General features: G+C 41.7%; 1 protein-coding gene across 1 annotated transcript; it reads right to left on the reverse strand.

The window, feature by feature from the left end:
• Positions 1–3,092: 3,092 nt before the first annotated feature.
• Positions 3,093–27,818, reverse strand: RETREG3 (reticulophagy regulator family member 3). The gene is made up of 10 exons (XM_075177386.1): positions 27,657–27,818; positions 27,267–27,563; positions 14,347–14,453; positions 13,206–13,236; positions 12,757–12,883; positions 11,821–11,905; positions 10,316–10,453; positions 9,951–10,021; positions 8,201–8,333; positions 3,093–4,192 (listed from the first exon to the last, which is right to left on the reverse strand). Exons 2-10 carry the CDS (start codon positions 27,497–27,499, stop codon positions 3,753–3,755), a joined length of 1,365 nt encoding a protein of 454 aa, XP_075033487.1. The 5' UTR covers positions 27,500–27,563; positions 27,657–27,818; the 3' UTR covers positions 3,093–3,752.
• Between the last annotated feature and the right edge of the window lie 46 nt (positions 27,819–27,864).

Below are 27,864 nucleotides of genomic sequence, written 5' to 3' on the forward strand. Positions count from 1 at the left end.
GACATTTCCAAAAACTGAGTTTAAAAAAAAAAAAAAAAAAAAAAAGCTTTTGTACCAGCACTAATAACTGTTGTCTGTGAAATGCTGAATGTTTTTGTGAGCTACATGATGAGATCACTTAATAACCATTTTAAAATACTGAGAATACACAGAATATTTTGTAGTAACATTTTACTTCACTTCTGGACTGTAACAAAATTTGCTTTATATTGTACATGGATTGTCTATTACAACACTAATCTGTCCTTTACACATTTAAAACCATAGTTTATTGTAGGTAAAAGGGGATTTTTCTAAACATACCATCAGGTGTATCATATCCCAGTTTGCTCCACAGTCAATTATAGCTTCAGTGCACTAAATGAAAGTAGTGCCCGTTAGTGATACCATTTAGATTTTGTCAGACCCTGTAGACAATTATGCCTCAATAAAATAACATGTTACCCTAATTTAGTGCAGCAAAAGAAATCTAGAAGACTCATTTTTGAGATCTATAATTGCAGTGTTTAGTGAAGCCCTTTTACATCTGAATACTTTTAAGGCTTTCGCTCGTGCTAAAAACAGTTTATTGAATGCACTGACCACATTTGTCCTCATTATAAACTATTATAATAGCCAAAAGCGCAGACACAATACAGATCCACTGTAATGTTCTAGGACTTGTTACAATTGCAAAATGAACACATTGCTAGTTTTGAGTGGATGGAATGTAATAAACTTTAAAAATAAAGCTTTGTAAAATGAAATAAACATATCCATGTAAATAAAAGGCAGACGACAGTTGTGTTTTCTGGAAAATTACAATGCTGTAATTTGCTTTTTGGCTAACTGTACCACAAACTGTCTTTAGCTTTAAATGAAGTCTGTTGTCTATAGTCTGTTGAACATCCTGCAGAGAGCACCACTGTCATAAGGTGACAAGGAAACTGTAGTGAACTATAATAGCATTTAATTCATGGTTAATAATACAAAGTGTAGTCGTATTCACCTGAATAGGTTTACAGATCACCCTGTTAGTCTCTGTATTAAAAACATGCCTCATACGGTTTAAACCAGGCCTGTCCAACCTGCGGCCCTCCATGTTGTGAAACTACAAGTCCCAGCATGCCCTGCCAGCTATCAACAGGTTGTCTACTGGCAAAGCATGCTGGGGCTTGTAGTTTCACAACACCTGGAGGGCCGCAGGTTGGACAGGCCTGGTTTAAACTAACAATTTGGGAGCAAGTATAGATATTGTTAATTTGATCCCTATGATAAATGCATGGGCTGTTCAAATGTTTACATCAGCAAAATGAACCAACAGACACATATGGACAGCCAATGCATTTTAACATTTGGGAAGGGAGAACAAAAGACCTCACCAAGGGTTTATTCACATGGGCAGTTTGCCAATATAAAATTCATAAGCATAGTGTAGATTCAAATGGCAGCTTGGGTATGTTACAATCTGTAAATCTGAATAGGTATCTGTTTAGATATCTGGATAGCATAAGCCAACTTACTGTGCTAACTGCAAAACATCATTTATATGGTACTAACTTTTTTTTAGGATATGTCTCATGTAGCCCCTAAATTAATTTGACCCACCTAGCTGGTGTCCAGTTCCAGTGGCTGGGTACAACAAGTTTAGATAATCTATTAAAACCTACCCTGTGCATTAAGTACTGAAACCGAAAAGGTATTAGTTGCGGCTGAAAATGCTTTGTTAGCATAAGTGATACCATTTAAACTAATCCAAATACCCTTAATAGCCTGTCAGCGGTTATGAGGAGGTTGTTACATTGTAGACTGCTCTTATCCAATTTAACCCTTTATTTTGCAATGTTGCTCTCAAGCAACATGAATCTCACATTACTTTTATGTAATAACGTTTACATTATGATCCAGTCCTTGGCAGAGAAGGTCTCAAGCAATATCTAAGCGTGTTTCCAGTAGTCAGTTGTTTCAGAAGTTCCAATACTGATCACTACATGGTGCATGAGTACAATACTAGACTCTGTATGATTTCACTACTTGCCAAATAAAGGGTTAAAATACAACAATTTTCATGTTTGGTTGCTGCAGTCTTCAATTGTGACTTCCCACAGAGGAGCAACAACAGGGAAACTAAAAATGATGGCACTTCAACCACTCTAAATTTGTACAGGATATTGGCAGATAGGTGGAATTCAACAGGAGGCTTGAGAACAGGATTTATAATAATATACATGACAGACATAAGTCTTGGTTGAGGCTATAAAGGATAATTATATATGTAAAATTACCATGCATCACCTTTCTACGCACAAGGCAGAGCTGAGCGGAGATGTTGTGCATTATTGTGTTCTGTTGGTGGAAATCATGAAGACTTGCATGCTGTTGTGCAAACACAGACATAACCATTATAAGTCACATTACCCTTGCTTGTGCCTATATAGGATCTGAAGTTGTAGGTGATCTGGTCATCTAGGCCATTACTATATCACAGAACATGTTCAGGCCTTTGCCTCACACACTCTGAAGCTTTTCAGTTTTGCACGTGTCCACCTCACCTTCATTTTTTTCCTAGACTTCCATCGTTAACCATCATAGAGAGTAGGGGGGTATAAAACGTAAAAGACTTTAAAATATATACATTTAAAATTGCTTTGGCGTGCAGATTTTAGTTATTCATAATAAAAGTGACTTCTACAGTCTGTAAAAGTAACTGCTGACCAAATACCACAATACTATGAACTGTGCCAAGCTAACTTTTCCTAATCCTGATTTTGCTCAACGGGCTTTCTATTGGTTTATGACATTAACAAGTATTCCTCTAGAATATTTCCTTCAGAACATATCTTAATCTTCCATTTCTGTTGCACAAGAACGTAACTCCACTGCTCCAGTTCCGCTTTATATGTACTAACTCCAGGTCAACTTACCTTGCTGGGATTGAGTTTATTTGTAGTTCAAACCTGCAAGAGTGCATCTTGCTCAGGTAACACTCCCTGGAGCAGTGGTTTAAGGATAGAAATGGCACTGTGACAATACTGGATGGCGTACGGTGAAGGTAACGTTTGAAGACTTTGAGTCGCCTGATGTTATTTATAACATAAATAAATGAAAACACATAAGTGAAAATCAAAATATATTCAAAATTAAAAGTGCATTTGCTTTCAGGGGGGAAGAAAAGGAGAGTTTCTGGTCTCCACCATAAAATAAACGTTGCACTGTACAATACGACACAGGATGAAGCCCTTAAAACTCAACACCATAAGCCGCAGGGGCATTACTGTCCTCCGCTCTAGTTGGACACGGTTAGTAATTTGCTCCAATCTTCAGCATTTTATACACATATCTTCTATTTATGTGCAAGGTGAATGTAACATCTGCCTTAAGGGAAAGGACACAATTAAATGTTCTGAATTAAAACATCTGTCCCCAATATCAAGCCCAAAAAATATTAAAAACCTCTATTGTATCAACTGACAGGGTAGTCCTGTACTGCAGTTATCTAGTCTTAGATTGAGTTGGGATATTGAACAGAAATCCTCCATCATCCAGCAGGGATTTAGATTTAAAATACTATGTCTTTCATTCTAGACTGACTAATCTACTGGTTCAGACTTCACAGTGATAAAGCAGTAGGCTAGTTAGGCCTGTATTAAGAAATGGAAAACTCACACAAGAGCACACTGAGAAGACACAGCCTTAATATACAGGTCTACAATGAGAGCTCTTAAAAAAATGAAGATTGTGTGTTCACAAGGGAGTGGCACCTTCGCTGTAAATCACTGTTGGCTACGTGGGCTGGTTGGCTCCATCTGACTCAGCTCAGATTGGTCCAGTAGCTCAAAGTCATCAGCTTCAGCATCCGTGTCCATCTCAGAGCTCGAGTTTCTCTGATATGTTTTGGCTCTGGGGTTTTCAAAAAAGCCAGAGGCTTGCTGGGTGACTCCGGCCAATGCCATCTGTATCATGCCTCGGGTGACTAGGTTGGAGAGGTTGTCTGTGATCTGACGAGCACCAACTGCCAATGGTATCTCTGATTCTGAAGACTCCTGCTCATCATACAGTTGATCAGTAGCCAGATTGGGATGGATGGCTGCAATTGGCAGACCAATGCTGGTGTCATCTTCATCATCTATTCCAATGGCATCTGGATTGATAGAAGGAAAGTCAGGGAGGTCTCGAGCAAAGGACTCTTCTGGGTCACTATGGCGGTCCAGATCTACAAGTATAAGATAATCCATAAGTAATACATGCACTTTTTGTAAAGGAATCTAAATATAGACCTGTAAAATATTTCCACTACTTCTCATTTAAAAGACCTGGCACATTCTACACCAGTGTTGGCTAACCTGTGACACTCCAGGTGTTGTGAAACTACAAGTCCCAGCATATCTTTCCAGCAATAAGCTGCTATATATTGGCAAAGCATGCTGGGACTTGTAGTTTCACAACACCTGGAGTGTCACAGGTTAGCCAACACTGTTCTACACCAATATATCCTCCTATGCTCTAGAGAATCCCAAGCTATTACTGAATTCTATCTATGCTACACTAATTAGCAACTGTAATATTCCATAAAACAAAACTGAAAGTACTCCAGTGTGGTTAGACATCGATGGGAATAAAATATTTTAAGAGACCTGCCCAGTCTTCTATCCTCACATTCATGGTCTTCACTCTCACAATCTTTTCATCATATCATACACATTCACAAGGATAGCATATGCTGCAAAAAATAGAGATCAACAGATCCCTTGCCAGCAATATTATTAACGCTGCAGTATACTTGCATTGCATTCCATCTGAAACTTGGGGACCCGTATCCTGTTAGATTCTTGAGACAAGAGAGATTTCAGGATAAATCCCCCAGCCCAGACTTAGTGGTAGTAGGGTAGAGAACAATGGTAAGAATGAGAACATGATATGAGTCAGTCATAGACAAGATAAGTGAATAAACCTATGCTGGTTAAATAGGGGGCTGGATTACCTCCGTGCAGAATGTGTGTATTAAACGGTGTAAAAAAGTAGCTCTGCACCAGGTACTATGTATATAACATCCACTACCTTAAAGTGGATGTTGTGTGTACTAGCTCTTTTAAGAGCGATTTATGAGCAATAAATATTACTACTCCTACTTACTGTATTCCTGTGACCTACAGAGAAGAGCTAACACAGGTAGAGCGCCCTAAAGACAAATCTGTACAACCAATTCCAACAGGGTGGTAAAGTAAGCCCATCCGGTCACAATAAACTGTAAATAAGTAATTCCAATCTCTCCAGATCCCCATAGCCTAATTTCAGTTATTTTCATATTTGAAAGCCCGATTTTGGAGGCGTGAAACAGAGGGGGCAAATTTCCACCATCTTCATCTTACATATCTTGTAGTCAGCTATTCCTCATGCACTAAACAAGATGTGTACATGTTCTTATGTCATGTGTAGACCACTGTAACCTAGCGCTTTGTGACATTCTGACCTCAACTCTCATGAATGTGTGTGCTACACTCAAAATCACAGTGTTAAATTAAAGGTGCTCAGTGTCTGTGTGTGGCCTGGTCACCATGTCTCCTCCTTCTGCGTCTCAAGCCCTGAAGTTGCGCCCATGTTCCCGCACACCAAGATGCTCCCTACTCACTCTGTTTTATGCAATTTCTCTGCTGTTTGTTCATTGTTTAATTTATTGTTGTTCTGTTCTACTATCCTTTGTAGGGTCCTGCAGAGTTTTGTGGTGCCTTATAAAGTAATAAATAATACAGGCAGTGTTTTTCCTACATGCAAAAAATAAATTGTATTTGCACCTCAACATTGTTTGACCTGGTTATAATCAGGCCCTTAGGTCTATGAACCTGTAAAATTAATCCTGAAAAAAATGTCTTTGGGCAAACTTCTAACCTGATCTCTTATTACTTTTTGCCACCTATCAATACAAATCAGTTTTTCAAAGTACTCACTGTTTGAGCCTCATGACTAGTTTCCCAAACCTTATAATTCAACATTGGCGGATCCACAGTATGGGAGGGGCCGCATACTATGTGCAGGTCTTTAAAACACAATCAGAGCGGCCGGGCAGCATTCTCTGCCTGCCTTTCTGCACAAAGTGTTCGTCCACAGGCAGCCCACATCTGATCAAAGGAAAAAAGGGGACGGGGACTAAACACCCCTCCAAACAAAAATCTAGATCTGGCCCTGTGATGTCCTTCTTGCTTGATTGCAAGCCTCTGTGCAGTGTTACATGCTATTGTGTATATGCATGTAGCCTTGTATTACATAGATCACTAGAATTATGGCTACACAAAGCTACCATAGCAACTATCCAGGTGGCAAGTTGGCAGCAGTGAACTGCAGCGCTCTTCTGAGAAAGGGTGTGGGCAAACTATTTCCCTGATCATTAATAAAGCAGGGGCTGCTGTGTAAATGAGTAGTAACCCTTGCTTGTTCATATTACACAGTGGTTGCCGAGGAAGAATGTGACTAGTTAAAGGCCACATAAGAAAACCGCTGAAAGGAGTGAACAACTAGTATTATTGCTATTTTCAGACAGTCAAAAATCCGGCTATGAACCTGTAGAAATGGTTTGAGGCTCTGCAGTTTGTACATTCCAACACTGCATCACTGAACAGTATGATATCTAAACCGTCAGAATCACAAAACAGCAGCAGATTCATCTTCGGTTCAGATTGTTGAGACATCAAATTTTAACATTTTAGAATGCAGAACAACCTTATTTCTTATGCCTGAACACAATATACCAATACAATAGATGGTATCCGTAAAAGTGCAATGCATTAAAAATGCCTTCAAGGCACTTCTAAAACTGTTAGTATTCATGCGTTCATACCCATATGTGAACAAGCCCTGAAGTTAAAATTAACCTAATTTTATCCCATTTGGGAACCTTGGTTTTACATTTGCCTCCCCCAATCCTCCTACTCTGTAGTAATTCTTTGTTGCCCATTAGCTTACCCCTTCACATGTAATGAATGGTGATGTTAACAGCTCTAATATCTATTTATCCAATGACATCCTTGGATTGTCTTTTAGCTATTTTGCTGGTTTTAGTTTATACCCCGACAGGTGCTCTGCTCTCAATTTTAACCCTCCACCCACTTCTTATCCTTTCTTCCCCTTTTTTACGATTAAAATTTCAAAATGACACACCGACGATATTTTGCTCTTTTTAGGGTTCTTTCCATCACCTTGTTGTCGTTATATCTGGTACACATTTCTTCTCTCTCTGTATCTGTTGTCATTTCTAAATAAGTTTATAAAATGAACTGAATTTTGTGATCCAACAACTGTTAAGTGCAAGGACTCAGAATTATATTCCCTTATCAACCAATGTAAATCTAAATTGTTGCTTGAAAGAAATGCCTGACTAGAGTTTTAAATTGTTCTTCCTCTTGAGTGGAGTTCTCAGTGGTGGCTTCAGGTCTCATTGCTTTCTTAACAGATCACTAATCCTTATCCTCCTGGCTCTTTTGGTTTGTCCAATGTGCTTTGTCATGTGGACATAGAGAACACTTAGCTTATGTACTAAAACCCTGTCATATTGTGCTTTATAAATAGAACATATGGATTAAAGACTGTTTTCCTACAATCTCAGAACGTGGGAGTTTAACTGTTGCTGTAGGCTTTCAAGAATTCCAAAGCCTTATTGTATACTTCAGGCTTGGGGCAACCGAAGGGTCTTATGTAGTTGTATCCCCAGCACACATGGCACAGTGGTTAGAATTATGGCCTTTGCTTTGATTCTGACTCAGCGTGCTATGACGCTTGTATGCTCTCCCTGTGTGCTGGTGGGATTCCTCCACGTGCTTTGGATCCCCTCACAGTAAAGACAAACTGGAAGGTAAATTGCCTTTCTGCTTTATTGGCCCAATTGGGCCTTCAATAGTAAAGTGTGACTGTGTGCTCCAGTAGGTGTTTATAACAATTCTGTTTGTACAGCGCTGTGCTATATAAATAAATAATAATTCTACTGTGCCAAACATGCTGGGACTTGACCTTCCATGACAGAAAGGGAGCCAAGGTGTCCATACCTAAACATGTTAATACAGTAGTGACCTGAAAAGTAACCTGAGCATTCTCGATTACCCCTGGATCAGGAAGTATAAAATAAAGCACCCAGACCACAGCATATACTAGACTGTATTACTCTGCAACACAAAATAAACATATTCTTATGATACACTCCTTTTATTTCCATAAACTCAAAATAAAGGTTTACCCTCTGATCCTTCTGTAAGGGGAGTTTGGCCCCGGGATAAGTTAAACGTCCCATTTTCTGTGTAGGAAACCTCTGCGTCTGAATGCTCAGAGTCAGAAATAGCGAGTTCTTTAGCAACTGCGGAGTCATCCAGCTGAGGAAGAAATGAACATCATGAGCTGCAGACACTGGAACAGTTATGTAGACTAAAACAGAACTCCATATTCCTGCGTTAGATGACATTTACTTCTAGCTTTCTCACTACTGTAAGGACGTGGTCCAGACAATGAGAGTGGCAAAATAGGGAGAGAAAACCATCTATGGGCTATGTTGAACTTTTATCTACCCTGAAAAACAAGATGGCGAAAACCAGATGTGACCTATACTTTCTTCAACTCAAACCACGGTGGACACCAAACCGCAGTAAGTGACACAATGTATTTTAACCTAGTGATGGTCCAAGACACAACCTCCTGCTAGGTCCACAAGGCAATTTCAAGCAAAAGAATTTGTGGATCGCTCAAATATGTTGCAGTATACTTTAATTAGGAAATTGGTGCTTCATGAAACGTTTATGCTATTCCAGAGCATCAGAGTAAGGGGACTCGAGGACGAGGAGCCCAGCAGCATTCCCATAGCCAGGTCATCCTCATTGCCCCCGAGGAAGACCACGTCCGGCTGCCGCACAGTACAGCGCGGCCTCCTCCGGCTCTGTGGATGTGAACCTTTTTCCTCTTCCTGCTTCATCTGCTCCCCTGATCCCCGCCTCTGCAGACAATGTAATGTCTTCTAGCACTGTGCCGGCAGGCGAAGAGTAGCTTTCATCTATGCTGCTTGAGTCTACTTCCCTTCCTCCTCTGTTTCCTCTATCTGCTGATTATTCTAAAGATCACGCAATCACTGTTGCTTTTCCTGCTGACTCCACCACACCAGAAGCTTTGCAGCAAACCATTCAGTTTTGCGTTTCAGTCACACTAAGGTGTCATGCTTTTCCCAAGTAATGTATACTCCAATGGAGAATTATTTTGGTTGAAAATGCAGGACTCACATTGAGGGGGGACTGGTCGTACTTCTGGTCAGGTACACTGAAGCCTGCTCCTGCTAATTTTTTCTTCCCTATTTATATCCACTACAAAATAATAAAAATGTTTTACCCCCACATAACCACCTAATACTTTCAGACTTATTGAATTGTTTTTGTGAATTGCAAGAGGGAACCTTTTATAAGACCCACCCGTATACCAAGTATGTTGTAATGAACTGTTCAGTATGTTGGCGTTTAGAAGTAAATAGTATTTGTTAATGATCAGATTACGGACTGCTCTACAAATGGACTGTTACACCTGCCACTGCCTGATACAATGGAAAAACTGAGATTCAACTTTGGAAGACTCAAGTTAGGGGAACATATCTTGCTAGACGGCAGCCCTCTCCTATATTTTGAAAGCTGTAGCAAAGTCTTGTGTCGCCACTTACTTATGTATTGGTAGATCTTTCTACTGTATAAGACAACACTGTAATCTCCTTTAACACTGACATTTAGATGATAAAAATAGATTTTACTTTTTATACAAGACAGCAGCATAAATTAACTTTGAAGGGCTTGCTGCATGTTTCCACATAAAACGGATTTCATCGAGCTTTTTACTCCAGCTAATTCCTTTATCCAATGCACTTAATTCATACTTCTAACATATGGCTGTGGTATCTGAACCTGCTACAATCTGTTTTTAACCCTTGTAAGTAAGATATAAGGAAAGTGTGTTCTTACCGTGGGACAAAACGCAGCCAGCTCCTCTTCACTGTCACTTCCCTCGTTGGGAGGAAGGGCGCGGCCATGCACTAGTCACAGGAAGATGCAAAGTTACTGACCTGTAACAATATTCTGAACTGCTAATATAGGAAGTCCTAATCATTGTGTCACTCCAGGACTAAATAACAATAAGGTAATGCGCCCAAGAACATTTTGACCTCTAGAGTGAAAGATATAGTGGTTATTCTGTCCACTCCCCCAATTTACCCCAGTTATGCTCCCAAACAGAGAGGTAAAACACATTGTGTCTATGGAAATTAGGGACTGCTGTAGGGATGCAGATGTCTGGGTGCTGAGGAGTCCCTGATGCTGAGAACACTCACATTGTCTTTCCTTCTGCTTGGACATCATGAATCCGCGAACACTAAAGTCCAACCGCTGCAGGGCTGGCTCTAGCTTCTGGTACACACGCTGTCCTAGACGGTGATATATTGCCAAAGGCCAAAGCAAGATGAAGAGCACTGTGGGGCAGAGACAGACAAGTTACAGGGTAAAGCAGTAATTAGCACAGTCCTAGCTATGTACAACCAACCTCAGACCACCGCAATTCAAATATTACTCAGCCAAAATCAAGAAAATGAAAACAAGTGTGAGTTTTCAGTGATAATACTTATGGTGAGGAACTAGACTCTCTTTCATGGAAAATATACCATATTAATAATTAGTATTTATTTTAGCTATAAACTGTTTAACAAGGATTTAGGAATGGGTATTTTACAGATGGAAACTACATTTGCCGTATGTCTGGCAGCTGTCATACTGCTTTTATCCATAGCCGTGCCCTCCAGTTCTCCAACTGGACCTCCTATTACGCAACAGACACGTAGAATAAGCCACACTTCTAACTCACCACACGTACTCTGGTTGCCATCTCCCTACTACCCCTCTACTAACAGCACCTTGCCCCCCCCCCCCCTCATCTTCTTTAATAACCCACCTCAACTCCTCCCCTCTTCGGACCCTCCCCCCAGGTGCCTCTGTGCCGCTTCTTTGCTGCATTGTTTGTGACGTGCAAGTTGTCAGATTGCCATTGGTCCCGATTGGACTCTGTACTCCATTTCCTACCTTCCCTTCTAATTCTGTATCTCGTGCCCCATCCCCCCTTCTTATTCTTTTGACATGAAACTCAACAAACAAAATAAAATCTCATTTGCTACACACTTCCAGTCACAAGAGACTGGCTGGGTTGTGAGGACAGCTGTAGCCCATGGTGGTATTTTATTTATCCACCCAAATTTTATATAATGACAAACTTTGGGCAGTTATACCAACCATGTGCCCAAACATTATTATACTATATCGGTGCTCCTTCACACAGAACCAGCTCAGATTCTCCACCCATTAGTCTGTGACCCCTCATATAATGTACCCACCTTACCATACGCTGGTCCAACCATGTGCCCAGACACACAATAAACCAGCAAGTGTCACACATATACCAAAGCTATGCACTAAACCATTGCCCTCTACCATTGTGGCAGCTAGAAGCAATTTAAACAGAGTCTCAGAATTTACACGGTCCATGCACAGTGACAGGAGCTGGAACATTCTGTAACATAGCCACCGGGGCTTCTGGGTAGAAGAGCTGCTCCAGTATTACAGAATACCGTGCATGGGTGGTGTAAATTCATGGAACAAATTCTAATGATTCCAGATTGATTCACTGAAGAGCGGACAGCAGGAGGAGATCTGGAGGAAAGGCAGAGCATACAAGAGAAAACATGTAACGGTCACCAGGATGCTTGTCCTAGTCCTCATCTCCAGCCCTGACTAACATTTTACATATTTACTTGAGAAGTATAATAAGAAAAAAAGAAGACGGACTCACACAGTAGATAAGAGAGCACAAGGCCAGGTATGTATCCACCAAGGACAGCCAGGAAAGTGAGGAATCCACAGATCAATAGACAGAACTACAAGTGAAATGACAACATGATCAATATGTGAATAGAGCCAAGGTAGACAATCTGTTCCTCTCTCCAGCTGCTATAGAACTACACATTCCATCATCTTCTGGCTGGAAAGAAATGCTGGTTTTTGCGACAGAATTTGTAAACTGGGAATAAAGTCATTATTTAAAGTGGTACCGACAACTGAAAAAAGGATCACTAATGGATCTATGAGTGAAAGTAGAGGCTACATCATGCTAATTTTTTTTAACCACTTATGTAGTTTTTGTCCACACGCACATGTTGCCGTGTGTGATCAAACATCCTGTCAGTCAATGACCGCCCTGGCTTGTGCTTGCAGTCAAGAGGAAATATAGAGACTTAAAAAGGTCCCAACTGGACAATAGTCAGGTTGAACAAATAGATAACATGGGGCTTCATTCGTGTAGATGGCCGATGACATCATCACAGCGATGGCAGTCACCGGTCGGCTAAATGAATGCTCTCTCAACGGAATTCTATGGTAGTTGTTGGTCCCCACAAGTGCCATTTTCAGCAAGTTTGCCCTATGGCATCAAGGATGGCCCCTTTTACTTTCATCTCTTCAATGTGGCCTACTAAATACGATGGAGCATTTGAAGATTGGGTCACATGTGTAACTAGTGGCAATGTTCGGTTCATGCAGATCTAAAGTTCTTTTAAATGATGCACTTGTCAAAACCATAAAAAAAGAAAAAAAAAAAAAAAAAAAGAAAAAAAAAAAAAACACACAACAAAACGCTGTCGGGATTTTAGTCATTAAAGCTAAAAAACAAAATCATGGTGCAAGACTTTCCCACTAAGTTACATTTCCCTAGGCTTGTTTTAAATCTTACCTTGCCTGGGTTTTCAGCCTTAAAGAGCAGAAGGTTTCTTAGAAAAGTTGTCAGGCTGACCCACACTTCAGCTGCATGATGACACAGCTCCGGGACACTCAGCAGCCTTGGATGTACAAAGCCCCAGCTGCAAAGAGACAACCACTTCTTATAATGTGTTTAGTTATACACAGCATTCCATGGGTTGTGCCCTTTCCCTGACACACAAGAGCATTTCAGCTTTGTTCCGCAGTTGGTTTACACCTGAAGTCCTCCAGTACGACTGGAAAGCAGTTTTTCCTCAAAGATTGCCGTGTGTCACTTAAACAAACGTCTAAACGCTGCACTGTTCTGGCAGGAAAAATGTCAATTTGACACCACCCTTCGAGTACAGCCTGAGCCATGTGTCTCCCTCTCCGAATCATACAACCCAACCCCTCCCTCACCAATAGCCATATCACTCATCTCACCTTTCATTGTCCAGCTCATGGGATCTCGCAGCTGAAATGTTGGGGGAAAAAAAAATATATAAAGCTGTTTCAGCATATAATGACATAAAATTCCAGTTATGCAGCAAAGCAAGGTTAAAAAGAGATGTACTAAATCTTTGACATCTCAATACAGATGTGCAGCAATATTATATATCCAAAACAAAATATAGAATTTCTAGATACCTTTATATTCGTTAACAAGACCTTTTAGGATATTTACTTGAAAATGTCTTGACATTGATGGGCAAGAGGCAGCATGGAGAGCCTTCATCTGCGGTTCCCAGTGACTGCTGAAGAATAGGTCAGAGCTGATGGTACACCACAGGACATCAGAGGTGGAAGCGTGCAGAGTATTCAGCACATACAGATCTGCCTCCTTTCTCCATAGGAGGCCTAGTGATTCCTGAATGCTGGCTGACTGGGTAAGCACACTTTTTGGCAGGGCAGTATTCTTTAGTGGGAATTGTTAATTAGAGGCCATTAGCTGTTAATTCGTAGTGGGTGGTCACTGGTACTCCCCCAGTGAGGGACTGAGCGACATGTGAGGAAGTCTGGAGGGAGTTTTGGAGTACATGAGTGATCTTGTGTCAAAGGGTGTTCTCTTCCTTTGATTACATGTTCTGTTTTAAACTTATTACTGAGAGTTAGGATGTGTGCTTTTAATATGCTAGAAGGCCATACATGCAGTGTTTCAGGCTGCCCATCAGAGTGTGAGAGGAAAGCAGACCACGTGGAGGAATACTACACAGACATGGGAAGACCATACAGACTCCCCAGATCATGCCCTGATTGGAATAGAATACACGCCCCCAGCGTTGCAAGACAGCAATACTAACCTCTGTGCTATTTATTTTACATAATCTGTATTAAATGAATACAGATTACGAGGGTGAAGGGTTAAACTTGAACATCGTAAGTCTTTTTCAATCTAAATATTTTATATGACATAATGACATTTGCTTTGTAAATAAAATAACTGATTTGCTAAGAATAAAATCAAATCAAAAACAAATGCATCACTTTCCACTAGGAAATTTATCACATGAACAGTAAATTGTACAAGACATCATGGCGTTAGAAGGGCGTGAACGCCATGTCAATGCTGCCCCCAATTTCATACCTCCAAGTTCAGGCCATATTTTGTTCTTCCACTGATCCACACAGATGATGATCATCAGGCCAAATGCTGCCAGAAATACAATTCTGAGCGAGGTCAAAGCAAAGAACCTGCAAAAACAGAATTGATTTTTAGACAGTTTTGTCACACAGAGTTCCTACGGCAATGTCTATCCTTGTGTTTTATGCACTGTAACCAGTAAAAAAACAACATACTGCTAACCTGTTTTGACCCCATAAGTAACAGTATAAATTTTCGCTTTTGAAATGCAGGGTACTAAACAATCATCAACAGGTATACAAAACAGGATTCATCCGTGCAACAAAATAAACACATATTTCAGTCACACAGAGTGCCCCCCCTCCCACACAAATTATTTACATTATTCCTGTGTCAAAGTTATGCAGGTTCTCTCCAAAATGATGTGTGTGAAAACCTGTATACTGCCGCTAGGTGTGACTCAGGCTTTACAAATAGATGTCAGGTACACTCCAACGTCAGTGTGGTATATACCAGTCATCAGATCACACTATGTATTTGCGATCACCTTTTAATTGTTAGCCAAAACTGCCAATCAATGCTAAACAATTTAACCTATAAATGGCAAACTGTCAATTTGCACTGTGCGTCAAGTGCATGTCGTAAATAAGGTCCAATGACAGCTAGTGTCTGGCTGGTTGGCATGGTTTAGTGCAAACTCTGCATCTAATTGCAGTGTTCATAAATAAGCCTTAACAACTTCATCAGGAAACACTCAACAAAATCAAGTGAAAGGAAGGTCAATGTATCCCTTACTCAGCTGGCAATGTTTACAGAATAGACATTTATCTTTGCACATGTTGCCTTGCCCCCAATTTACATGTTGAAGGCCAAGACAGATAAAAGTGAAACATTTGACATCATTTTGACCAAATATGTGCACAACAGACATTTTCCAGAGATCAAATTAATAATATATATATATATATATATATATATATATATATATATATATATATATATATATATATATATATATATATATATATATATATATATATATATATATATATATATATATACACACACACACACACACACACACACACACATACACATACATACACACACACACACGTCTCATTGCAGATTTCTTGTGCCAACATGTCTTCCAGAAAATTGTTGAACTTAAAAAAAACATTTTGGCATCCACATATGTCTTTCTTTGATTTGCAGTAGAGTAGAAAACACAAAAATGCATGAGTTGTAGCTTATTCCACACAGAAATCTAAGTGGGCCAGACAAACTTATTGGCACCTTTCAGAAGTTAGAAATAAGTAGATTACAAGCAGGCAATCCACCTTCACTTTGGAACTGAATGCACCTGTAGTGAAGAGCAGGTGCGTACAATATAAAATCCACTCATTAAATGAGTTCGAATAGAGGAGAGAAGGACTCATTCTCCCATTTTGTGTCCTGGTGTGTCCCGGTGTGAGCATGGAGAAAAGATAGAAAGCCAGAGAATTATGAGGTGAGACAAAAGATTGTAGCCAAGCATGAACAATCTCCAGAGAGCTAGATGTCCCAGTTTCCACTGTACGTACTGTTAGAAGTTTGCAGTGCAGAATTGTTCACATGGTGGAGAAAGCACCTCGATCAATTGCCAAAAACACTCCAGCTGATTTTTAGGCACAATGCATAACCATTTCAACTCACTGAAAGGGAGTTATATGGTAGAAGGCCCACTGCTGAGAGACATAAGAAAACATCACTGGAGTTTCCCCAAAGCATACCGGAACAAGCCACATTCCTTCTGGGAGAACGTCATGTGGACTGACGAGACCGAATTAGAGCTTTTTGGTAAAACACATCAATCTAGAAAGCAAAACCAAAAGAGCAGCTTCTCTACAGCAAAACATGGAAGAGGTTCAGTGATGTTTTGGGATTGATGTGCTGCATCTGGCACTGGTAGTCTTGAAGATGTGCATGGCAAGCTCATCCACAGCTATAGGAAGTCTACAGTGTTAAAAGAATGTACAGCAGTGCTCTCCCCAGCAGTTATTTCTCGGGTGCTCCACCTGGCTCTTGGAGCCCAATAGAGTCCTATATTAATATAGCAAACCATTGTTTCTCCTATAAGAACACGCACTATGTGAGTACTACAGCCAGCAGTGTGTTAGACCACTGACCACCAGCCCTGGCAGGTGTGGGCAATAACCTCCAACATTTTTCAATATTATTGCAAAGTATTACAACTGCTACCACCCGGCTATTTCTTCGTGTCACAAGAACAAAAATACAGTATCTGTCACAATACTCCCTTTGTTTGTGGTCCTCAGAACATGGACTTTGAGTATATTACACAAGTTTTGTACACCTATAACTGAGAAATAACTGAATAACAGTCTGCATAATAAGTCTCTACAGACTTGTCACTTTGCCCTAAATATTTGCCATGTACAAGTATAATTTTCAGAAGACATAATGCAAACATGTGTTTATTATACAGATTAAGCAAACAAATGTATGCTTTCTAGATGCTATCTTAGCAGGTGTACAACTCCAAACATGGACTGTTACATGTCAGTATAGCTCCCTGTTCCCACATGACTCACAGATATGACCACACTTAAACCTCTAAGCTGGAAAGCAGCTTAACATCTACCCTAAAGTAATCTGCAGATCTGGGCACATGAACATAGAAAATGGGGTTTTAAGCTTAAAAACAAATATATTTTATACATGTTATGTAGGACAAAGGCATCAATGATATCTTAAGTGCAGACCGCTGCTGTACGTTCGAGGCACTATGGTTACCCTTCACATCTGTTATTGCTGGTCAAGCAATCAGACACATTTAGGAGAAGTTAACAGGAATGGAGATAATTTTAAAAGGGTTGACATACTTTTTATCATCACTGTATAATATAGCATCAGAGTCAAATAAAGTTGCATTGCTTATCACAGAATCTTATTTATACTTCTCATTTATTAAAAAATGAATCCACAGAAGTAGTTTTTCCTTCTCTTGTTTATCTATCTACATCTGCCCATTCCTCCAGTCAGTATATCCTTATATCACGGTCACCTGACTACCCAGAATACCTAGCTGGTAGACAAATGATGTGGAACTCGCGATGTTGCAAGTAACAAGATGGAGAATCAGGGGAAGTCTGGGCTACACAGATTATGACAGAAAAACTAAATTTAAGGGTTGGAGGCGGAAAGACTTTCAGATCAGATAAAATATCAGACAGGTGCAATATTTATGTGAGGCGGTTTGCTACATAAAACATGGTTATTCCTGTTATTAAATTCAGATATTTTCAATAAATTACTTTTTTTCAACAAGAAACAATTTATAATTTCTCTGCTAACTTGTCAGCGATAAGCGGAATACCAGCAGGAAATAGAGGAACTCCTCACCATTTCATCCTGTGATAAACAGGAGAATGGATAGATACCAGAGAGTTCAACAGCCAGCAGGTTACTGACTAACGAGTTATAAATAAGTTATGGAACAGATGGGAAAGAACACCTGCACAGTAGTCCCTGCTATTGTGGCTTTAAACAAGCAATAACACTTCACTGCCCACAGTTGTGAGGAAGTTATTTATCTCTCTGCCCAGTTGGGGGTAACATCAGTGAAGAAGAAAAAATTGTCTTAATTCAAAAGGATTAAGGCCAGCAGTTAATTCTTCTCAGAATTGACAACATGCTTTGACCGATTTACAAACTGGTTACATATTACAGATTATTCTCTATACTGTTGAGTGAATGCCAAGGAAAATTTTAGCACAGGATAAATGACTAACAGAATGTAAGGAAATTAGTCAAAAAGAGGCACTAGTGGCACCTAAACTATTCTGCTTCCACTATTTTCGTTCAATTAGGTACCTTACATAAGATACTTTGGGGCATATTCAATTAGCTTTCCGGTTCGCGGTAACGCGAAACCTGCGCAGTATTGGCGGTAATACGGTACCGCAATAACACAGATTTTCGTACGCAACCCTATGGGGTGTGAACGAAAATCCACGTTATTGCGGTACCGTGGACTGACTACGCGGCCCGTTCCGGCGCGATCCCGCGGACCGGAAAGCTAATTGAATATGCCCCTTAATGATTTATTGTCTGGCACACTCATCAGGCAAGTACATAATGTGCTTTCCGTCATTAAAAATGTGGCCAACAGTGATATTTTACTACATTTGTTATGCCTAAATTGTAGATGAGAAGTGATACAATAAGGTCTCAGGACTTACAGGATTTTAATAAAGGAGAGCTTGTCACGTGCTTGGAGATTGCCCGTAGACTTTATCAGACGTTTTCCTGGTAGGGCGATTCAACTGGGGACATAGGCGGACTGGGCCAGTCACAAAATCAATGTTTTGGGCCAGCAACTCCGTAGGCTGGGAAGCATTCTTCCTGTTGTCTTAGAGGTGCAGTGCGGCCTCTAGCTGTGAGCCAGTGCAGCAATGTTTTTTTAATAAGACATCCCCTGCCCCTGTCTAGCACAGCCAAGAGGGAGGGGAGGCAACACCCAGAATTAATTTTAATAAAATATACTGAATGGTGCAATTGTATTGAAAATGCTAATTGGAAGGCATGCATTCCATACAACTGCACAGACCGAAAATACGAGGGACAGACTGAGCTCCAATTGCAGATAGAAAAGGCTACACAAATAAGCAATGTTGAAAATCTAGTCGGTTGTATTTGCCCTGAAGTACAGACTGGAGTAAAAGGCATTCCTGCACAGCAAGGGGACACAACCTTTTAAACTTGTTGCAAGAATATATTAATGGGCAAGTTTAGAAGCTCCAACTAGAAGAGAGGCTCCGAGCTAATATTCTCACATACAGTAGAGCAGGAGTGGACAAAATAATGTAGAAGTCAGGAACAAATAAGTCAAGTCTAGGAGCCATCAGGATCTGTTAATAAAGCAGATAAGCTGTCTACCTATAAAAGTTAAGCACTGGCAGTTGTTTTCTTGTGGCTCCTGGGATTTGTCCTGTTCTGACGCAGAGTTGATTGACAACAGCACAAGACACAGCAGTCAGTATTGTCTATAAAATGACACTGTGGATTTTGTTTTGCGTTAGACAAGAGCATGTACCAATGACTGCACATGCAAGCCAATGCATAGAGGCCCTTGTAATTTACTGCAAGCAAGAGCATATCTCGATATTCAGTAAACATTAAAGGTCACTCACAGCCTGTCATCCATAATGTAGTGTGAAACAAGCGGGTGCCCACCAAGACATAATACAATGAAATTACAAATAAATATCAAGCTCGTGTTTTTTCCCCCTTCATTTTATTGATCTGGGATGTTTGTGTTATGATTTTACAAGATTTATATTTCAGAATAACCCATTGAACAATTGTTTCTCTCTGTTCCAAATTATTATCATCATCATCCTTTATTTGTTAGGCACCACAAGATTTCCGCAGCGCTGTACACAGTACAAACTGCAGACTATACAGGGTGAAACAGTACTGAACAATAAACAAAAAATACCAATACTGCAGAAACTCCAGGCAGGCTAATGCAGTAAAGATGGAGCAGAAGAACAGGTATGGAGACAGGAGGGAAGAGGGCCCTGCTCATACGAGCTTACATCCTAAGGGAGGGTAAACAAAAATAGGCAAAAAAGAGGACCCAGTTGAAGCAATTGGGAGAGAAAAGGGGGTCGGGAGGAGAGAGGGTAGAACGAGCAGAGGAGATGAGGCGGTTAAGTGGATGGTTGGTAAGCTTTGAGGAACAGGTGATTTTTAAGTGCCAGTTTCAAGGAGCACAGATTAGGAGAGAGACGGATGGAGCGAGGGAGGTCGTTCCAGTGAAGGGGGGCCGCACGGGAGAAGTCTTGGATTCTGGAGTGGGAAGAGGTTATCAGAGTGGAGGAGAGGCGATGGTCTTTGGCTGAGCACAGGTAGCGGGCAGGGGTGTGATTGGAGAGGAGGTTAGAGATATAGGGGCAGTAGACTGGGAGAGAGCCTTGTAAGTGATGGTAAGGAGTTTGAAAAGGATTATGTAAGGGAAGGGGAGCCAGTGTAAGGCAAGGCAGAGAGGGGAGGCAGAGCAGGAGCGGCATGAAAGTAAGATGAGTCTTGCAGCCGCATTGAGTATAGAGGGGAGAGATGGGAGTGGGGGAGGACAGTAAGGAGGAGGTTGCAATAATCGAGGCGGGAGATGATACGTGGACGATAGTTTTGGTGGCATCCTGAGAGAGGAAGGGATGTTGCCTAGTTGGAAGAGACAGGCTTGGGCAAGTGATTGAATGTGGGGGGCAAAAGAGGCGTCAAGGGTGACACCCAGGCAGAGGAGATGGTGTTGTTGTTAACAATGATAGAGAGGTCATGGTGGGAGGGGAGTCTAGGGGAAGGAAAGATAATGAGTTCAGTTTTAGAGATGTTAATTTTGAGAAAGCGTGAGGACATCCAGGAGGAGATAGCAGAGAGGCAGTCAGATACACGAGAGAGGAGGGTGGAGAAAAGTTCAGGGGAAGAGATGAAGAGTTGAATGTAGTCAGCATAAAGGTGATACTGAAGATCGAAGCAGGAGATGAGAGCACCAAGGGAGGAAGTATAGTGCGAAAAGAGTATAGGACAGAGAACAGAGCCCTGAGGGACTCCTACGGGGACAGGGGAGGGGGTGGAGGAAAAACCAGACGTGGAGACAGAAGGAGCGGTTAGCAAGGTATGAGGTAAACTAGGTGTGGACAGATCCAGAGAGACAGAGAGAGAGAAGAGTTTGCAGCAGGAAGGGCTGGTCCACGGTGTCGAAGGCCGCAGAGGGGTTGAGGAGGATGAGTAGGGAAAAGTGACCACTGGATTTGGCAGATAGGAGATAATTAGTAACTTTGGCCAGGGCAGTTTCAGTGGAGCGGAGGGGGCGGAAACCAGATTGGAGGGGGTCGAGGAGGGAATTGTCCGAGAGGAATCTGGTGAGGCGGCTGCAAACAATACGCTCAAGTAATTTGGAGGCATAGGGGAGAAGTGAGATAGGGCGATAATCAGCAAGAGAGGTGGGGTCAAGACTGGGTTTTTTGAGGATAGGAGAGATAAGAACGTGTTTAAATGAGGGGACTACGCCAGAGGAGAGCGATAGGTTGAAACAGTGTGCAAGGTAAGAGAAGGCAGGGACGGGGAGCGAGAGAGACAGGGGGACGGGGAGCGAGAGAGACAGGGGGACGGGGAGCGAGAGAGACAGGGGGACGGGGAGCGAGAGAGACAGGGGGACGGGGAGCGAGAGAGACAGGGGGACGGGAAGGCAAGGGAGTAGCACAGAGGTGAGGGCAGCAAAAGGCAGACCGTAGTTGACCAGAGCAAATTAAGGACTAACAGAACAGAATAAAACAGTAAATTAGGACTAAAAAAACGGAGTAAAACAGAAAGGCAGTGGCAGAGACAATATAAGGTGAAGTAAAAATTAAAATAAAGGTTATGGTAAACGTATGGGAAATTGAAATGGTAATAGCAGTAATGAAGGGCTACAGAGAGCCGGTAACAGAGGGAGAGGGGACCGGGGGAGAACAGGTAGGGGATAGGGGTCATGTGAACACTGTGAGGGGGTAGAGAGGGGGATGAGGCAACCAGAGGCACCCTGGCGAGGAGTGGGCAGTGCAGAGTGGTCCCAGTTCCAGTGGCCACCTGGGAGAAGGGCAGAGGCATCCAGGGAGGCTGACAGGGACACAGACCGAGAGAGGACTGGTGGTGGGCAGCAGGCGGGGAGGGTTCTGGAGAGGAATGCAAAACGAGGCTGTGGCCGGAGGTGTAGACAGCAGGCAGGAGCAAAAGGACCACAAACCAGCGGAGAGAAGGCCCAGTCAACAGCGTAGAGAGCAGCTTCTGTCGAGGCCTGGAACATCTGGAGACACAGTCAGGACCAGAGCAGCAGGTGGTGTAGGATAATCAAGCCTCCAAGCAGTAAGTGTCGGCGACGTGGAGGCCGGAAACCGGAGTGGAGGGCGTCATTGGGATCAGAGGACGTGGAGGGCGGAGAAGGGAGCAGCAAGCGACATCGGGATCAGAGGAGCGGAATCGGAGGCAGCGGGTGTCAACGACAGTAGCAAGCAATCAGGCTTCAGGAATGAGAAGACAGTGATGAGAGGTCCGACCAGAAAGAAGGCCCAGACCGGTGGCTGTAGTAGTGCAGTCCAGAAAGAGTTGAGTGAGCCTATGAGAGGAGGGTGGGTGTAGGATCAGGTGACCAAATGGAGGGTTAGGCGACAGGTGATGACGTCTTCTCCAGGGTGGAGTGGACCCAGATGAATGTTGTGTCAGGCTCACCAGAGGGCTAGCAGGGAAGCAGGTGAGGCCGGAGGGTAGGGCCCAAACCACGGCCTAGAGTAGAGTATCAGCCGGGGAGCAGGTCGGCAGGAGGAAGCACCTAAGTGAGGGGTGGCTGACTTCGTGAGCAGTAGTACCCATAGGCAGCAAGTAACGGCAGGCATCAAAAAGGCATCTCTAGGGGTGAAATGCGGGACCCAGAAGATGTTCCAAGCTGGGCTCCAACAGAGAGCAGGCAGGACACGTCTGTCCTGTTCAGATGCTGACAAATAGTGATCATTTTCAGTATTTACTGAATTTCCCACAATAGCAATACACTTGTTGGGTTCTTTAGGGTTGAATTTCTTTTTCTTTAATAAATATATATAGCTCTGTGCAAGTAACCTCAAAATGTAAATGTATTCAAAGTGCCCCCTAATCTGAGAAAAAAATATATATAGCTAATATCTATGCATTTAAATCCTTTAAAAATACCCCTTCTGATTAGTTGTTTATGTGTTATTCCTCACTAATAAAATGTAACTAATTTATATTTCAGTTTATTTAATGCATAAGACTGAGGTATCCTGTAATTCAAGTACCCCTGGAGATCTAAGAGAGCAGACTCTTAAAGGAAAGGTTGCCAATCATCTCGTTTCTAGTATGTATCCACCTCTCAAGTGAGTCTGACATGTTCTGAGAAGTGGAAGGAGAATGTTGGCTTTTGGAGAGAAAATCTTAGATTGTATTGCACCCTGAAGGACTTGCCTATAAATGATGACGTCCTGGTAATGCTCTTAGGTCTAGTGCAGAGGTGGCCAACCCGCGACTCTTGAACTGCATGCAGCTCTTTGACTTTAAAATTGAGGCTCCTGGCCGGCTGGGTATATCTCTGGCTGTCAGCACTGCTCTGGGTGCAGATAGCCACAGATCTGACAGCTTGACTGACTGACTGACAGCAGCCACATCATGTGACCTCCTCTGCATTATGCAGGGAGGTCACGTTATAACAGGCTATTTAATCAAGGAAGGAGGAGGAGAATGTGTAGTCTGCTCTCCCTCCTTCCTCTGTGCGGGAGGTGTCACAGGTATGCCTGAGGCTGATGGCATTTGGGGATATCTGTTGGAATGTGGGGGGGCCTGGTGAGAATGTGAAGAGGTCAGAGGGGCATGTTCGATATTTATGACTTTTTTTTTATCCCCCCTTAAAAACAGTTCTCTTCACAGCGATTGTGGATACAGAAGCACCTTGAGCTACCGTGAAGAAACCAAGTACTCTTTGAACCCTCCTCTGCTGGACATAGAAGCGAGGTAAGAGCTGAGTTGATTATTATTCTGAATATTTTGGCAATGTTGGATATCTTCTTTTTCACTTAGCAAGATATTGTAAATTATGATGTATTCTCAATGTATGTGTGTGCGTTATGTATGCGCATGTTTATACTGTGTATATGAATATGCACACATATATAAAAAGGTAAAGGTTGGCTCTTTGCCTTATCTATTTTTTTTGGCTCCGAATGAAAACATTTGCTGGTACCTAATGGTTTGGAGTGATACTATGGACGTCAATGGATGCACATCTTCCCTGGTTCCTCAAGTGTTCTTGCAGACTCTTAGGGGTATATTTACTAAACTGCGGTTTTGAAAAAGTGGAGATGTTGCCTATAGCAACCAGATTCTAGCTGTCATTTTGTAAAATATACTAAATAAATAACTAAAATCTGATTGGCTGCTATAGGCAACATCTCCACTTTTTCAAACCTGCCAGAAACTCTCAGTTTGATACATTTACCTCTTAGAATTGATGAAAAACCTGCAAATACTGGTATATTACAAGGACCAAAAGAGTATACATACAGAACAGGACTTATATTCTTTTAATTCCAATTTCATAACCATCATAAGCATTTTTTGCCAAGTAAACTTATGATTCCAAAAATTAGTTTGTTCAATGTAAATACTGTTCCTTTAATATGCACACCTTAGGCCATGCCCTTAGTGAGCTTTCTATATCAAGCACTGACTACCATCTGGAAACACAAAATCTGCTGCCATCAATCAGTATTCAGTAATCTTCCCCCATTGTATGAAAACACCACAATAAAACAGTTCTATGTACAGTACGTCACAAAACAAAGAAACAAGCCTAAAGGTTACTTTGCAATGTACCTAAGACATGAAAATGAAACTGCTGAATATCACCATTTATACATGTTATTTCTGTATCACAAAATAAAACTTTAACCAATGATATCTCATATGGTTCATGATCCTTTATAAGAGGAGCACCTATGGACAGTGACCAGTATACGGGTTTCAGTGGGTGGAAAATCTTTTAGTAGCCAAGGTAGATATGAATCCATTAACATCATCAGAATGACTCAAAATTGGCAATAGTTTTGTAACCACATTTGCCAGCAGAATGTAAGACCAATCACAACAATTCCAACCAAGCTATAATAATACAAATATTCTTGACAAATTATGAAATTAGAGAGAAATGATTATTTCTGTTGCTGGTGAGCCAGTTACACTATCTAATATAAAGACAACTAGTATGACGGCCCTAATATATCACAAGACAGTAGTGAGTCCAAGCTATAATAGTTGCTCTGAAAATACCTTAAATGAAAGTCGCTCCAAGGTTCAGATGGGGCAGTCGAGTATATTATGATAATATAAACATAGTATCCCGACAGAAAGTAGCATTGAGGTGCAGGTCAACTAGATAACATGTGAAATATAATAAGTATCCTCAATATGTTGTATTTCTCAAGAAAGCAGCATTTTTAAGCAGTTATTAATTTGGTATAATTATTTTGATTATATCTAAGGCAAGGCAGATGCAAAGAGGTCCAGGCAGAGCTGTTATGTGCAATATAATGATCATCAGGAATATATTGCACACACAGCATTGAAGTCAAGTTGTTGCAGTTATATGCAAGGTCAGGCCATATCAAGGGCAGCGAGACTGGCCAGGGCGGAAGCCCGATGGGGTGCAATTGGCGCCGGCTAAATGTCTAAGCTACAGTTCCCCCAGGTATACAAGAGTGGGGTGCTACCACAGGACCGCAACGCATCCCAGCATCTGTCCAGCGACAGCTTACTGCTGTGTTGGGACATCATAACGGTCAGTGGAGAGAAGCCAGGAAGAAGCAAGGAAGAAAAGAAAGTAAAACTTCAAAGAGAACAGAGGAGAGAACACTATGGCAAAAAAACATCCGCGACGGCTAATCCTGAATTTCTACGTCTAATGCATTAAAGTATACGTGTGTTAGACAGGGAAAAAAATATACTGGGGGAGAGAGGTGGAAGAAACAGGAAGGAATGGGGGGGGGGGGGGATCTTTATTATTATATATTAAATATAAGGCGCCACAAAGGGTCCACAGCACCGTACATGACATATACAGAAAGCAATGATCCATAACATGATACATGAAGAACAAAATACATAGACCAGACATAGTGAATGAATAAAAAAATACAGGTAACATGGTAATGTAGATCACATTATATGAGGGACAATGAGTGTGACTCATGGTAGAAATCAGAGAAGTATGTATAAGCTAAAGAAAACAGGGCTAGCGTAGCAGGCCAAGAGCTACAGAGGGTGGTAGAATAGTAGCGTAATTAGCAACAATAATCTCTATTAAATGTGGGGGAAATTTGTAAACTATTAATTTGCTTATGGGGCTGGTGGGGAAAATAAGTATTTTTATTAAATGGGAATGCTGTTAATTTAATGTCAAGGGAGGCTAGGAGGAAGAAGGCTTATTTATTAAATATAAAAACACTAGCAATTGAATGTTGGGCTAGTTAAATGCGGGTGCTATTCATTTAATGCCCATTCTGTATGGGGGGGGGGGGGGGGGTGGAGGATGAGGCATATTTATTAAATGTGAATGCTATTAATTAAATTCTGGGGCTGACTGCATGGAAGGAGGTCCAACAAACAAATGCAGTTATAGATTTAATGTGGGGTTGGGTTTGGGCCTAGATTTTTCACTTGCTGTTTGACTTTCCAGGCGTTAAATAGTAACTATTTTTTTTTCCAAACAAGGATCCAACATTTCAGGATTTGGGCAAAGCAGTAACTGAGCATAAGACACCAGCAGCAGCACCAGGTAATCAAAGCTGCAAGAACAGGTAGGACAGCTCAGCAGTACAATGACTACCACCAGCATGCACTCTAATATGTAATAGTAATAAAATATACTATGACATATAATGAATCTAGCTTACCAGAGTAGCTGGAATCTGTTATATGCAATAGTTAAGATAAGCACTGCAATGTTAATTATGCATCAAGCTCACCAGAAAGGATAATCTAATAGTTGTACTATGCACTGCAAACATTATTATAGGTCTAGTTTGCAATTAACCAACATGTTATAAGATTCAATAGCTCTCTATGTACTGTAATAGTTACTGTGGATCTAGCTCACTAGAAAACAACAATATGTATTATAATAATTATTATGGATCTAGCTAACCAGAAAACATAACAGTAATAGTAATATGATGTAGTGTAATAACTATGGATCCAGCTCACCAGAAGGCAACAATATGTTGTATTAGTTATATGTACTGTATTATTATGGATCTAGCTAACCAGGAAACATAATAGTAATAAGCTGTAGTATAATAACGATGGATCCAGCTCACCAGAAGGCAGCATTGAGGACCAGGTGGAGCAGGGCACTGTGTCGGGGTCTCTCCCACACCAGCACGGCCTGCAGGTAGCTCAGAACCGGCTCGTAGCTCCCCAGAGTCCCCAGCAGGGCTTCCTGCACTACCCGCACCTGCTCGTCCCTCTCCCGGGCAGCGGCGGACCGGGATCCGCTCCTCCTCATCCTCAGCCCTGAGCTCTCGTCCTCTTCCTCCGCTCTCTGCGCCATCTTTAATTCGCCGCTAGCTCTTCCACACTCACCAGGTTGTCAACATTGACGTCACTCCAGGTCTCTGACGTCAGAAAACAAACGGTGTTTACACGGACTGCAGACTAAGTCAGTTCCTGTTATCTAGTGACGAGTCGTTGTCATCTAACACACTCACCGACGGCCCCAAACCGCTACTTCCCACCCGAATCTCCGCTGAAGCGAAGGTACATAGGGCGCATGCGCCAAGTTGTCATCCGTCAAAGATCATGGCGGCCCCCTACATGTGGTCACAAATCGTTTTACTTCGTATATTTTCCGTACGGAAACTTGGTGATATCATCCGCTCACCATCCAATCAGCAGAGAGGATGCGCCCAGGGCGCC

This window comes from Mixophyes fleayi, chromosome 6, assembly GCF_038048845.1.
Source record: "Mixophyes fleayi isolate aMixFle1 chromosome 6, aMixFle1.hap1, whole genome shotgun sequence".
Lineage (NCBI taxonomy): Eukaryota > Metazoa > Chordata > Amphibia > Anura > Limnodynastidae > Mixophyes > Mixophyes fleayi.

What these genes read in the sequence shown, in the direction of transcription:
- RETREG3 (XM_075177386.1), bottom strand. Translation starts at nt 27,499, where the DNA reads ATGGCGCAGAGAGCGGAGGAAGAGGACGAGAGCTCAGGGCTGAGGATG. An exon ending in AATATGGCCTGAACTTGGAG is followed by an intron (nt 13,237 to 14,346) that starts GTATGAAATTGG and finishes CCAACATTTCAG; the next exon opens with CTGCGAGATCCCATGAGCTG. An exon ending in CCTTACAGAAGGATCAGAGG is followed by an intron (nt 4,193 to 8,200) that starts GTAAACCTTTAT and finishes TTATACTTGTAG; the next exon opens with ATCTGGACCGCCATAGTGAC.